Source organism: Electrophorus electricus, chromosome 3, assembly GCF_041902795.1.
Source record: "Electrophorus electricus isolate QZ-2024a chromosome 3, ASM4190279v1, whole genome shotgun sequence".
Taxonomy (NCBI): domain Eukaryota; kingdom Metazoa; phylum Chordata; class Actinopteri; order Gymnotiformes; family Gymnotidae; genus Electrophorus; species Electrophorus electricus.
In genome coordinates this window covers 11,957,418-11,971,255 of record NC_137499.1, presented here as the reverse complement: position 1 = coordinate 11,971,255, position 13,838 = coordinate 11,957,418, and the positions used below count along the sequence as shown (strand labels likewise).

At 45.1% G+C, this 13,838-nt stretch overlaps 2 protein-coding genes across 3 annotated transcripts; one reads left to right on the top strand and one right to left on the bottom strand.

The window, feature by feature from the left end:
• The first annotated feature begins 1,467 nt into the window (after positions 1–1,467).
• On the top strand, positions 1,468–4,839 carry pjvk (pejvakin). The gene is made up of 6 exons (XM_027018701.3): positions 1,468–2,553; positions 2,814–3,009; positions 3,182–3,323; positions 3,391–3,508; positions 3,792–3,935; positions 4,135–4,839. The coding sequence occupies exons 1-6, from the start codon at positions 2,343–2,345 to the stop codon at positions 4,431–4,433; spliced, it is 1,110 nt and encodes a 369-aa protein (XP_026874502.2). The 5' UTR covers positions 1,468–2,342; the 3' UTR covers positions 4,434–4,839.
• A 2,079-nt stretch (positions 4,840–6,918) lies between these two features.
• Positions 6,919–13,708, bottom strand: senp2 (SUMO specific peptidase 2). Of its 2 annotated transcripts, XM_027018700.3 has the most exons (17): positions 13,338–13,698; positions 12,490–12,545; positions 12,238–12,350; positions 12,048–12,132; positions 11,862–11,949; positions 11,574–11,724; positions 11,374–11,480; positions 11,106–11,179; positions 10,857–10,914; positions 10,687–10,768; positions 10,448–10,603; positions 9,958–10,089; positions 9,593–9,799; positions 9,230–9,309; positions 9,054–9,138; positions 8,843–8,938; positions 6,919–8,761 (listed from the first exon to the last, which is right to left on the bottom strand). In XM_027018700.3, the coding sequence occupies exons 1-17, from the start codon at positions 13,502–13,504 to the stop codon at positions 8,696–8,698; spliced, it is 1,803 nt and encodes a 600-aa protein (XP_026874501.2). In that variant the 5' UTR covers positions 13,505–13,698; the 3' UTR covers positions 6,919–8,695. The 2 variants fall into 2 exon arrangements, with proteins under 2 accessions (XP_026874501.2, XP_081566446.1); XM_081710320.1 differs by having other exon boundaries at positions 6,919–8,938; positions 13,338–13,708.
• Between the last annotated feature and the right edge of the window lie 130 nt (positions 13,709–13,838).

The following is a 13,838-nucleotide window of genomic DNA, read 5'->3' as shown; positions in this document are numbered from 1 at the left end:
TACCTCGAGATGCTGAAAACAGCTGCGCACGCTGAGTGACGAAAGGTGTAGATTTATCGCCCTTACTCTCAGACCCACGCCACCCCCTCCGGCTCTGTGGGTTCAGGCCCCACGCGAGAGGGAGGTTTGTCGGAGTACTGCCTTGAAGCCTGCACGTCTGCACGCGCAGTGCTCGAGAGCCGGGCCTTGCATAGGCCTGTTTCAATTCACCTTGTGTGGGGCAGCGCTACAACTACCAGCACATGCTGGTTTCTGCGTGTTCTTCGCCAGTACGACTCCACTAAAAAATACTTCCTCCTCAAACCCACTCACTGGCCTTCCAACACAACTAATGCTCCGAAATCCGTTTGTGATTTTGAGAAAAAATGATTTGTAATTCGTTTTCTGAAGGTCCATCATTGATAATTCACATTAATTTTGTCTTTCCTCTGCAGCACTCATTAAATCGATAGGAGCTAATTTAACGAGAATCCACGGAAGCAGCACTTGGTCGGCGACGTGCTATTCCTCGGTTTCTTTACCAGGCGAACTCTGCGTAAGACTTTTATTCTGGATCTGCTGTTCAGTTCCAGCGCGGCTTCTCGAGGGCACTCGTCTCGAGCATTACGCATAATTTGAAAACTTTCCATACGACTGTTTTGCTTGGACACGGTAGCCATGTTGCCCTGAATTAAAGACCTTTGTTGAACGACACAAACCGTATCTCTGTATGGTCTTGGGGAACTAAATATATCCTGCAAAGGGAATAAAAACAACAAACACTGACTTTACGCTTTATTCCTTCCCCTACAACTACGCTCTGTACTCAGTTAGGTCATTTGTTCCCATGTGAAATTACCCGTGCACGCCGGCTTGGTCTTATCGTCCTAATTGCCTGGCTGACGCCCTTGACCCGAGGGAGACTCCAAGACTCCACACCGGCCCAGTGTAGCACGAGCGTGCGCTCGTGCCTACCGGCGCGAGAGCGCGCTCTCGGACAGAGATGTTTCGTAAAATGTTCCTCGAACAGGCTCTGGCTGCACTTTCTGCACCCAGCAGTGAGCCACATGAGGTCATGTGTGAGTGGCTTATTCCGTAAATACGACGTTCTTACCGTTACAAGAATGAAGTGCTGTTTAAAGAAGTCTACACTCAGTACGCCTCTGCTGAAAAGCAGCAACACGGCCTCTTTTTGTACTATTTGTGTTCGTGTCGTGCACAGATTTATGTTGACCGGTGGAGGATGGGTTCCCCTCTCTGAAGCTTGAGGCTCCTTCCTCTCACCTCCAGTGAGCTTTTCCTCACCGCTCTCAGCTCTGGTTTGCTCCGTGGGCGCCGGGACGTGGACGCCCGTAAAGCTGCTCTGTGACAATGACTTGTAAAACGCGCCATATAATTAAACATCGATCGATTAACTTAGCCGAACTCTTGATTTCTTGAGTACAATAATCGTCCGTTGTTGTTATTCTATTAAAGAAAGCCGTCATATGGTTAACCGGAAGATACCGAATTAGCCAAGATTGCTTCACTCTCCAGCTCTTGGTGTCTATTTGGAAGAACTAATGGCTATTCCAGGGTTGCATTTTCCACATCCTGCACAGTTACCGAGTGCATTAGATTAACAGGCTGTGAGTCTAATATGTAACGTACACAAAATCAAGACACCAGATGTTACAGACGCTGTTCTGGCAGGAAAATAAATGTGCTATATCCTATATCATGAAGAGCCAAACGCCTTTGCACACACAACTAAAAAACACAATCTTAAGTATGATTACTTGATTGATTTATGCAAATAATAAAAACATAATTTATATAAGTAAAAAGTATTGTTGCTTTATCTCCTTATAAAAGTATTGTTGCTATGCTCCTTGATCTCTGTTCGCCGGTGTTGCTGATTACTTTTTCAAATTACACCAAGAGGCACTCAGTACATTATGCATAAGACAGCCCGGCCCACAAAGTACGTTATAATAAGAACAAGCCAAATAATAATAATAATAATAATAATAATAATAATAATAATAATACAGTACATGCAATGTAGAAAAGTGACAACAAATTCACAAAAGGTATTGTAAATTCTACTACAGGTCCTCATGAATAATTTGTTAATGTTGTTGGAATGCAGGGGTCGTCTAACGTGATGCCAAAGTTGACGCGGCGCATTCGACAGAGGACACTCCTCTCAGCTTTCTGTCACCTCTTCATTATTCATCAACCGCACGACCGAAGCCAGCACTCCACCCCACCTTCATTCAGCTCACGAGAGGTCAGCGTGTCGGCCAGGGCGACGGCGTCTCGAGCTGCGACGCCTGTGGAATGACCCGCGTGGCTCCGGCTCGCCGCCCGGCGCCGTCACCATGTTCGCGGCGGCCACCAAGAACTTTGTGAAGCAGGTGGGGGACACGGGGCGGCTGGTCCCCGTGCCGAGTCTCAGCGAGGCGGACCGTTATCAGCCCCTCGGCCTGGTCACCAGGAAGAGGAGGAGGCATTTCTGGAAGAAGACCAAGTACGCCTCGACGCCCTTCTCGCTGAAAGACATTCTCGTGGGCGAAACGGAGATTACTGCAGGTAACAAGCATGACGAACACTAAAGCTCTAGTATTCTGATGATAGAGGAGATTGCTTTGTCAATTGTTTCAGTAACCTAGATAATACATATTTAATTATGGGAGACCTACATGAATGACACAGAAAGGGTGACGTACATGTGTTCATGAAATTTCGATCTGCTGTGATAAAAACATGCATTTTGCACGTTGGTCAACCACAGAAAACAGTGCCACATCATGAGGGGTTGACAGGTAACCTAATCTATTTCTGGACATTAGGAGTCTCATCTTACCAGCTCCTCAACTATGAAGACAAGTCAGACGTGACCCTCAATGGGCGTCTGGGCAACCATCTGATCCACGAAGTGGGTGTCAACATCAGCGGTTCTGACTCGGTGGCGGTCAAAGCTTCCTTTGGCATCGTGACCAAACACGAGGTGGAGGTTCCCACCTTACTGAGGGAGCTGAACGCGAGGTAGAGATTCTGCAATGAGCCCTAACCACTTGCAGGAGAAGACGCCGGCTTGCAGAGAGATGCAACGATGAACGATGCGTCTTTTCATTTATTCACACGAATTAGATTTGGTGGATGCATTGCAGTTACAGGTTTCTCAGTGTCTGTGCGCCGAATGTTTCTCTTGCTTTAGGAAAGTGGACCTGGACCACTGTCTGATCCGCCAGTCAAAGGACAGTGGGCGGACTGTGCTGTGTGTCGTCATGGAGAGCATTCGCACCACACGACAGTGTTCTCTTAGCGTCCACGCTGGTGTGCGTGGAACTACCATGAGGGTAAACAAATGCATACACTCCCTTGTGGAGGTCTACACACACACAAACCTCATACAGTCTCATACAGTTTCAGATAGACGTCGGCCGTAACCCTAAAGGCCAGGACAAAGCCATCGTTATTCCAGCTCACACGACCATAGCTTTCAGCATATGTGACCTCTACGTCCGACTTGACGGACGTCTGGGTAAGCAGTGTTGGAAGCTGCTGTTGCACGTTGCTTTGTTAACAACATTTACTACTGTGGTTGCATTCCATTTTACATACTTGCATACTCAGTGTGCATCCTCAGTGTGCGTATTCAGTGTGCATACTCAGAGTGCACAACATCAACTCTCAACCAAAGGCACAAAGTGTACTTGAAGGGTCCATGCATGGAATTGGACTCACCATTTGAGCATGCAATTACAAACATGTAGACCTGCATGTATCAAACCTTCCCTCATCCCTGCGTTCGCCCCTCTGATCAGAGATCTGTGTAGCACCGGAGTCAGCGGGAGGCTTTGAGCGGGAGCAGATCCGAGAACAGCTGGGAGGAATCGTAGGCAGGTTCTCTGTTGGCAGACTGCGAAGGTTCCTGTCAGGAATCATTTACGGCAACCCCTTTAGAGCAGGTAATGCAAAGGAATCCAATCCAGTATGAGAACATTATGTGGTTGAATGTCTGTCATGATACTGATGAGCTCCAGTGTGATCTTCACCCTTCTCACTATAACAAAATTAATTCTCCATTTTCCAAGGTCTAGTTTGGTATAAGCCTCACCTTCCCAGGACCAAATACGCGGTAAGCATTCATGTATTTCCATTCTGCAGACGACCGCACTTTTGAGGAGCTCACCCACTCCGACGCGTACATGGACGACACGGCCGACTACTACGAGAGGGCAGCCAGCATGACAGACGTGTCCACGTCTTACCTTCGTGAGGAGAAGCACACGCGGGTCAACCTGCTAAACCACAACATCCCCAAAGGGCTCTGCGCGCTGTGCGGGATGGGCCACCAGCGCCGGGAGACCGTCTACGGATGCCTGGAGTGTTCCTCAGGCGGAAACAAGTACGTGCGTCTGCACGCCGTGCCCTGTTTCGACCTGTGGCACAAGAGCATGCGGTGACCTCACTGTGTGGAGGTGGGCTCATAGGCCCAGTGCAAGGATACTGATTGGGCCATGTTTTGGCACTGAAGTTGATTGTCGTCAGGGAAAAAAGTGGAAAACATTCAGGTGAATTCTAGCACCAGGGTTAACCTGATGTGAGTGCTGATGTGATGCGAGTTTCTGACTGGTTTAATAGTCGTGTCATGCAGCAAGAACAAAAATTGCAATGTACATATATAGAGACACAAGAAAAGTAATTATATTTTGAAATATGCATCAGGACAGATTTCTTGGAGGTATTAGAAGGTAGGCCTATTGTTCTTGGCCTGAAAAAAGGTTGCTAACAGGGATTCATGATTTACATTTACTTCAGGACAATCACATCTGAGATTTCTTTATTAAATGTATCTGTGAAAGTAACAGCCATTTATAAAGGGAACAGAGGTGTTACTTGAGCGTTTGGAATAAAAAAAAAAAATCTGAAATTTTTTAAAAGGTTGGAAAATTGGAAGATTTGTGAATTTGTTTACACACCATCTGCAAAGTCCAGATCTTTCATATCTCTGTGGTGCTTGGTGTTTTGTTTACATTTCAGCTATGAAGTCGTTCTTTCTTAGAATATGAATTGGGGGTGTTTTGGCACCAAGATATCACTGGCAGGACAGCGGGATGGCTTGCACATATCCTCTTACTTTTAACATGAGCACCAGCTGCTGACTCTCTCTCTCTCACACACACTCACACACAAAGGTACTTGAATAATTAAGGGTTGTAATAAATAATTAAGCAATGGATCATGTGATGGCAGGACAGGAAGTGAATTCCGTCCCATCTCAGGTGAGAATTGGTATGAGGTTTTTTTTTCCAGTTGGTAATCTAGGCTAGCTTCCACCACACTTAACAGTAGCAACCTTTCTGAAACATTTGCACTATGAACATTTCTAGTTGGGTCATTCCCAACTTTCCTAGGCTTCCTAGTTCATGTCATGGATTTTCATGAAATATAGCTTTTGTCTGAGTGTTGTCCCTTCAATGCATCCCCTTTTCCCACTTGCTTCTCTGCTTCAATAAAATTTCACTTTGTAATATTTAATATTTCACATTCCTCTGGCTTTGTCCACCAAATGCTCGTTTACAGAATTGTATTAAAGGGGGTGTAATAGAACATCTTTATTAAGCCCCTTAAAATGTTTAAGGGAAATTAAGTTTGTCCTTCTGGGGAAAGGATACAGTCAAAATATCTTAAAAAGTGGGTATTTCAGTTCCAAAGCTATTTAGCCAGATAGGTGGTACTCAATTTTTAATGCAGCACTAAATAACTTATAGATGTGATAATACAATTCTAACACTAATTTGTTTGCAAGAAAATAGAAACTAGAGATTAATTTTTTAAATGTACATTTTACATGATAAAAAATGGCATTCATTTGATTACTGTAAAACATTCAGTAACATTTACATGCATTCATTCAGCAAATTATCCTTAGGGAGTTTCTTGCATGTGGAAAATGGACAATCTTAGAATAAACTTACAAATAACTGATGAGTGATCATTTAGTTGTGAGGGCCAAACGTCAAAACTCCATAACGTTGTAGTAGACCTATTCTGTAGGGTCTCATGAACTTAGAAGTTTGCTTTACTTTTTTCAAGAAAATACATGACAACTGGGAGCTGAGTCAGCATGGAATGACCCATTTTCTCTGACTGGAAAGATTTTAACAGCTTAAATTGAGTCCTGCCTGAAATATTCTCCTTTACTTTTCAGCAGTGGTGTTTTTGCATCCCGTGTCAAGGTTTTAAGGAATTGTTTAAAAAAAAAATGTAATATTAATAAAGGCTCCAGTTGCCTCGTGTGTGGAATTCTTCTACATTGACTTGTGCCACACAGGGACCTACTACAGGAGATCTGGAGTTAGCCTGGAGTTAGCACATAAAGACAAGAATTTCCACAATATTTTCACTCCTTAAGACTGAAGTCCGTTCATCAGAAATATCCATTTTGTTCTTCTCACCACCCTTAAACTGTTATCCAGCTAACTGCTTCCACAAGCAAAATTTCCCCACTGTACAATTATGAAGTGTAATAGCGGCACCTGTCGGCAAAAGTCTATTATCACAGTGCAAATATTATATCTTCACAAACCACCTTAGCCTATAAATACCCATTTATAGTATTTCTGACTATTTCGGCAGATAGCTTATTTCAAGATAAAATACTTAAAACCAGAAAACCGAAATATTCCATAAGAGAATTTCCATATCAGCCAAGATAATGAAAATTTGACTTCATAAAACTTAACAAGTAAAAAACAAAACAGCCATCTACAAATAACTTCTGTAACCTTAATATCCTTACAAATTACAAATATCAAAATGAGGTACTAGATATTTACACTAGACGCATGTTGGTTTAAATTGCAAATACATCTTTTCTGGGGAGTGCACATCTAACATTAATAGAAAAGTCCTAACCAGGCCAAAAATAAAGACAGAAAAAAAACCTACCTTTTCCAGTTTATTACTTAAAAAAATAAAATTACCAACATTTTGCAATGAATGCCAAACCAGCACACAAACTGCAGACCTGGACATCATCTTAGCTGTCTGTAGAAATGCACAACTAATTAACCCTACACGGGGCCCCTCATTGCAGTCTTTCCACTCTTACAACCCGTCATGACAGATGAACAAGGTATTAATACTCAAGCTCCAAAAAAAGACAAAGAAAATGCATCCTCAATTATAACCTTGAAACAGAAGTTACCTTACCTCATCCCATTTCCAATTAAAATTAAAGTAGCTTTTTAAAATTAAAGTCTAATGAAAAACTGGGACCAAAGCAGATTACAGTGGTGATGGAATGTCATGACTGTAACACCCAAAGGCGTCGCCATCGCTGCACATCTCCCTCAGCGCTCGCAGCCCACATGAGGGTGAAGGTCTGTCCCGAAGCAAGCCGGTGCTGCCATGACAACAGACAGATGACGGAAATGCTACTGCACGGGTTATAGAACACAAGGACAATGCCGAGAGAAAGCACTACAGCTGCATCTGTTTGTCAATAATCACGCTCACCTGTTTCCAGTTCCGTCTGAAACAAATAAAAAATAAAAAACAACAACAGCAACAACAAAAAAAAACAAAACCTTGCATTACAAATAGTTGGTTATAATCAATGAGGAATATATATATATTATATATAATTTAAAAAACAAACAAACAAAAAAACAACAGCTACAAGAATCCATCAGCTTTGCCACTGCATACCCTCCTTATAGTATAGACCCATGTAATGGCTCACGCACGCACGCACGCACACACACACACCGCGCGCGCACGCGCACACACACACACACACACACACACACACACACACACACACACACACACACACACACACACACGTTTCTGGTAGCTTTTAGTGTTTCCATCCTTAAAACACACTGCTCTACGTAGTATTGAAGATTAGAGTCTGAGAGGAACAAAAGATTGCATCAAGGCACTTGGGCTGGGTGGGTATATCTACACATGAGGAGAGAACCAGTCTACTGAATAAATACTGATGCAGTCACTGCGTTCCACAGCTCAAGTACCATAGTTCTCATATACATTCACTCCTGCCATTGCTTATAATTCTTCAGAGGAAGTAACAGTCAAAAAAACAAATCACAAGCAGGTGATTTAGGACTCTCTCCTGCCTATATAGCAATAAATAGATAGCTCGTCATCCTCCCCGTACGGACGTGACGGTGAGTGTATATTTATACTGTGCGACCATTGGTAGGTTCAGTCCACGCACCTGGTCACCTCGAGAAAAGGAACAACTGTTGCTGTCAATTTACCCCCAAAATCGCACCAGTCCATTCCATTTAGCACACATCCAAACCCTCAGAGCTGTGTTGTTGAACAGGGGGCTAAGTCTATACACAGACTAACCTGTAAGGGGAAATAAGACAATTCTAGGAATGGCTAGTGTTAACAAAACTACTTTTAACATCACCCCCCCTCCCAAAAAAAAGAAAAACACCAAAGAACTAAAACAAAACAACAACAACTAAAAAAACAAACATACACACCACACTCTCTGCTTGCTGTCTTGCCTCTACAGTCCAGTTCCTTACTGTTGAACCTAGACCACAACAACTGAAAACCTAGGAGGAGCTGTGAGGCCTTTCTGGATAAACAGGACAGGGGCGAGGCCGACGTGAGCATGGAAGCGGCCGCCCGCATGCATTCCGGTGCTGCGCTTTGGTCGCAATCAGTCTGATTCATCGCCCGCTTACTGCAACAGCCTCTGCTTAAGGATCTCCCAGATCATGGCCTTCCGGAAGTAGGTCATGTGACACTGTGGAGGAAAAACACGTGGTACCAGACACCATGTGCAGCACTGACCGCCACCTTGCCCATCAGACGGCCCATTCATTACCTGTCTGAAGGAGAAGGGCTGAGCACGGGCGATGCAGTCGGCGTACTTGCACACAAACACGCCGCAGTCGCTCCCGTTCCTCTGCTGGGGGACCTCCTAAAGATTTTCACAAACGGCGTGTTTGTAAAAATGCTGAAGGTATCTAAAACAATCGCTGGTCTAGTTCCGAACTTTAATGCAGGGAGCCATTTGACTTCCTGCGCCGGCTTACAGCGGATCGCGTGCTGGTCACCGTCCACTTCAGGGTTTCCAGATCTTTGCCCTTTTTGATCCTGTACTCCTCTTTCAGGTACATCCTACGAGAGAGGGAACGGCATCCATCGTGTGAGCCTCTGGTAACCTGCGTGAGACCGTGTGTGCGCACTGGAGCAGATTCTGGCCACTCACATTATGAGGTTACATATGTCATCATGCCTCTGGCCCATGGAGTCATATGACCTCACCGACTTCGATCTGAACTCAACAGCCTAGAAAACAGAGAAATTAAAACAAAAAAACCCAAAAACAAAACAAAACAAAAAAGCAGCAGCCCCTTCAGTACAAAATCTACACCACTCAGCCCCTCTTCAACAGTTTTCCCTACAGCAGAAATTTGCAAACTGAGGTTTGATTTTCAGTTATAAAATCACCACTTAATTCAGCTGTGTGTGCGTTTTCCTGTTCACACATAACAGCGAGTTCATTTCTGATTAAAACCCAACTCAAAAACAACGGGCTGACAGAGTGTGGGCGTGACGGACGACAACTCACTGCGAGAGACCAGTGCACGCCCAGGTGGAGGGGCACGAGGACGACGTCGTACAGGAAGAGGTCAACGGCCTTGGTCCAGCGGCGCACGGCATGGTGGCCTCCGGCCAGAAGCTTGGGGAAGAAGAACGTGCTGAAGCAGTAGACCTTCCTACCGCCCAGAGTCTGCTCACCGCGCGCCATCACCAGGTTCAGGTAGAAATTTATCACCTGTCACAAAAACACAACAAAAACAAACAAAAAACAGGGAAGAGGGAAGGTTTAACGCCTCACTGTGGGCAGATCCCATCTCCAGCAAGGCAAGGCTTGTGAAGCGGTAAAGGAACAAACAGACAGACCTAGGTATCTGGTAGGACGTGAGGCTGTACCTCGTCATTGAGCCAGCTTCCTTCCTGTAGGGTTGCCAGATCCCTCTGTGTGATGCGTAGCTTGAAAGCGCTGCTCAGGACCAGGTTTGGGTCCCTCTGGGCAAGGGCAGCACTCACCTCTTGCTGCATCTCCTGAGATACACATCACGCATGCACGCACACGCCTCAACATGAAACTGGGCAAATTCACTAAAGTAAATATAACATTAGAAACATCTACATTGAATTACTATTTACATTGTATTATTGATGCATTTAATGATATAGAAATTAAAACTTTACCCTAAACATTATTTTTAAACATTGTACATTTCACTGCATTTTTGTACCAGTTATAAATGCACGTGAAAGTTCTTGAATTTTGAGTCTTATATTTCTTAGCAAAGCTAGGGTTGTTGGTTTTTTTTGCACATCCTAACAACTTTAAATATTTAAACCCTGTCAAAGCATACGTGAAAATACAAGGGAGTAGAGGTCTGATGCTACTAACCTTGGTCAGTCTGGGGAACTCCTCGTCACAGCGCTTCCCTGTGTCTGGGAGGAGCTCCGACCACGTCTGTGTAGAAGGTAGGTACACCGCAAACGCCTCTCTGTCCTTCAGGTTCAGCCTAGTCTCCACCTCCACAGACAGGTCCACGTCTACTGGCTGCAGGGACAGGGGCAGGGTGTCTCCATGGGACAATTTAAATACCGCTATCTATTATAAGGCAGACATGCAGTGTTCCTCACCACTGTTTTTTTTGAAGACCGCTCGCCTAGTGTCTTGTCCCGTGCATCGCTGACTAGTGTGCCACAGGTGACGTCAACCTTTCTGCAGCAGAAAGGTAGCAACTGTGTAAGAACCACCATGCACATCTATATGAAATATAAAAGGGTCTTGGCAGAGGTTAAGGAATTACCTGTCCTTTGTGTGACTGACTAAAGTGGAACCCCTCCACACTGACACAGTAGGGTTGACTACAAAAGAAGAAAACCCATATTCAAGGTAACATGACCCAACTCACAGGTATCACTGATTGGAGAGAGAGAGAGAGAGAGAGAGAGAGAGAGAGAGAGAGAGAGGGAGAGGGAGAGGGGGAGAGAGAGAGAGAGAGAGAGTGAGAGAGAGAGTGAGTGAGAGAGTGAGTGAGATTCATAGTTTAGCTCACCTCTAATTGGAACTGGTTTGCTGAGCTCAACAGTACGGCTAAAGGGCTTGTGACCATCCAGAGGAAAAGTTGTGCTGAAAAAATTAAGCACTGTCAGTGTCCTGAGTCAACAAGCTCACCAATCACCACATAAGCCCTTTACTGACTTTATACATTGTAAATGAAGGAAATGTAATACATTCGTAAATACACTGAAAGTGAAATATTAAATTTGAACAACAAGCAATGTAAGAAAAAGATTTTTATTTTTTTTTAAATGCACTCCTACGTTTGTGGCTTCACCCGTCCAAACGGTAGGGGTTTATTCTTCGAGTATTTCTCAGACACCATCTCCACTAGCTTCCTGTAGTGCTCTCGGTCACTTTCTTTCAGAGCCTAATTCACAGGACAAGCCAGACATGTCACTTAGTCCTTAAGAGACGAAAGCAGCCTGCAGTCAGCTAGGCCTCAGTGTCTGCTGTGCCCTACCTCCTCCACGGTAAGGGAGGGCTTGTGGGTACGGGCAGGGGGGTCCATCTCAGACAAACCCATGCCAGCACAGGACGGCAGGAGCTGCAGTGACATCCGGTGCTGCCGCTCTCTTTGCCGATCCTGGTTCCCCATATACAGGTTTGGTCCACTAACAGAGAAAGAAAAGACAGATTACAGCAATCAGTGTTGCATTGCATGCGTTCAGAATGCTGAAGTAGTATAAAGAGCTAAACGCAATACAGTAAAAGTAAATGTGGCCAATCTGGGCATGTGAAGAGTACTCACTCCGGTTTTCTCATCAGGGGCTGGGCACTCTGGTAGAAATTCGGAAAAGCCTTCTCTTTGCTAGGCAGTCCGATTTCAGCCGGTTTTTCTGATTAGATAAAACAGACGTAGAAGGACAAATCACTGAGTGAGTTTCTCTGTTATCTGCCAAAAATGTTTGACAAGTGCATGCTTAAGCACACTCACCCATTTTAACATCACCACTAACCATCCACTTATTTAGGCTATTGCTGTTAAGTTCATCAATACCCATTACAGCAACATGTCCAACCTGTGGTAAAGGTGAAAATATTTTACATTAACAAAGTGCAAAACTGCTCTTGGACAAAAGACGCAGACCCATATAGGCAGAATAAACTTTGAAGTGCTGTCAAACCTGTGTTTTTCTTTTCCCTTTCCCTTTTTCAGAATGGCACGGCTTGTGCTGTCGCAACCGAAGCAACCCTGTAATCCCTGCAAACGTCTTCTTGAAAACTCTGACGATCACATCTGCAAAGGACCATACGTTTATCAGCAACCCTAATTAACGCCTCGTAAAACAGGGTGCAACGCGTACACTGAACTACAGCGCGACGAAGGAAGTGTCATAACGGATGGCCATGTGGATCAGAAATGTGCATCGTTTTACCTCGTCTTGGTCTTTTGATCTCCAGGTGTTCCGATATACCATCTGGAGAATGGACACTGCAGGAAAACATCAACAACCCTCAGCTCACGTTAACACGGAGTATTTTAAATTCTACTCAATAGCATTATCTACCTGCGGTATACATAAATGGCAAGACAAATTATACCGTATTAATATAGCTAGCACATTTAAGACAATGGTTGACCAAACTGCTGTACAATCTTAAAAATAAAATAAAATTTAAATCGCCATTAAGCTAGCTAAGGTTAGCTAGCTAACCTTTAGCGTTTTACCGAGATTCCGCGGACGTCCACTTTGTACACTTCTCTTTTAGCTAGTTAACGGACCATCTTACCAGCTCGTACTCTCGTGCTTTTCAAAAGTCACAATTGCTATGCAACAAAACAGACGTTTTTTCAGCGAGCGCTGACCACCCTGTTATCTCTAGGTTAGCCTAGCTATGCTGCTACAAGCCGGGTAAATTCGTTAGCAACTACGCTGGCCAACTAGCTACGAATTACCCCGCATTTCTCAAATGGGTGTTTTTTAAAACACCCTGTGCTGAATATTTATTCGGTGAAATGGAAAATAAGCTAACCGGTGTGGTGCTACCAGCTGCTCTGACAGTCCAACAGCATTAGCGTCAGCGAGCTGGCTAGTCTGTATGTGTTAGCTAACAGCTAGCAGGATAAACCCAGCTAAAGCTAGCTAGATTAGCCACAGTTACGTTAGCACCCGAAAGCTAAAGTTTACAGCAGCACACGAGAAAGTCGCCAATTGGTATTTAACAGCTCGGACGCGTAGTGAATATCAGGAGTCAACAAGTCCGTGAGGGCGTAAACACCGACCTCTCATAGCTGCGTTTAGCAGGCCTAACGCTACAATCTTGTCCTGTGGCGGCGGTCACCGTAGCCCGCGGTGGCGGGCGGCCGTTACCGTAACCGTGACCGTGACTGTTACCGCTCGTAAAAGGCACGAAGAGCGACGACAGGCCGTCGACTATCCACCCGTACATCACAAGCCACCAAGGGGAACGGGACTCCTGCGTGCTCGGTGAGGCCAGGTCTGCTGCGCCGGGCTTCGCCACACCGAGCGTGGCATCACATCCAGTCCAACGTACGATGCCCCCCCCCTCCCGCGCGCGCGTGCGTGCGTGCGTGCGTGCGTGCGCCTCGTCCAGCGATTCTCCCCGTCGCGTGAAGTGAGGACGCGCGTAACGTCGTGGGTCAAGAGAGCGCGCGCTCAAACTGGGAGTGTGACGCGACTGTTCAGCTGTGCCGTGCGAAAACACGCGAAGACCTGCAGGTTCAATTATTCTAGTAATCAGCATGCATTTATAACCAAACTCT

Coding starts and splice junctions, on each gene's coding strand:
- pjvk (XM_027018701.3), top strand. CDS start 2,343: ATGTTCGCGGCGGCCACCAAGAACTTTGTGAAGCAGGTGGGGGACACG. Junction 3,010..3,181: donor CTGAGGGAGCTGAACGCGAG/GTAGAGATTCTG, acceptor CTCTTGCTTTAG/GAAAGTGGACCTGGACCACT. Junction 3,509..3,791: donor CCGACTTGACGGACGTCTGG/GTAAGCAGTGTT, acceptor CCCTCTGATCAG/AGATCTGTGTAGCACCGGAG.
- senp2 (XM_081710320.1), bottom strand. CDS start 13,504: ATGTACGGGTGGATAGTCGACGGCCTGTCGTCGCTCTTCGTGCCTTTT. Junction 11,481..11,573: donor CCTCCCTTACCGTGGAGGAG/GTAGGGCACAGC, acceptor CCTGTGAATTAG/GCTCTGAAAGAAAGTGACCG. Junction 10,769..10,856: donor GTCAGTCACACAAAGGACAG/GTAATTCCTTAA, acceptor TTTCTGCTGCAG/AAAGGTTGACGTCACCTGTG.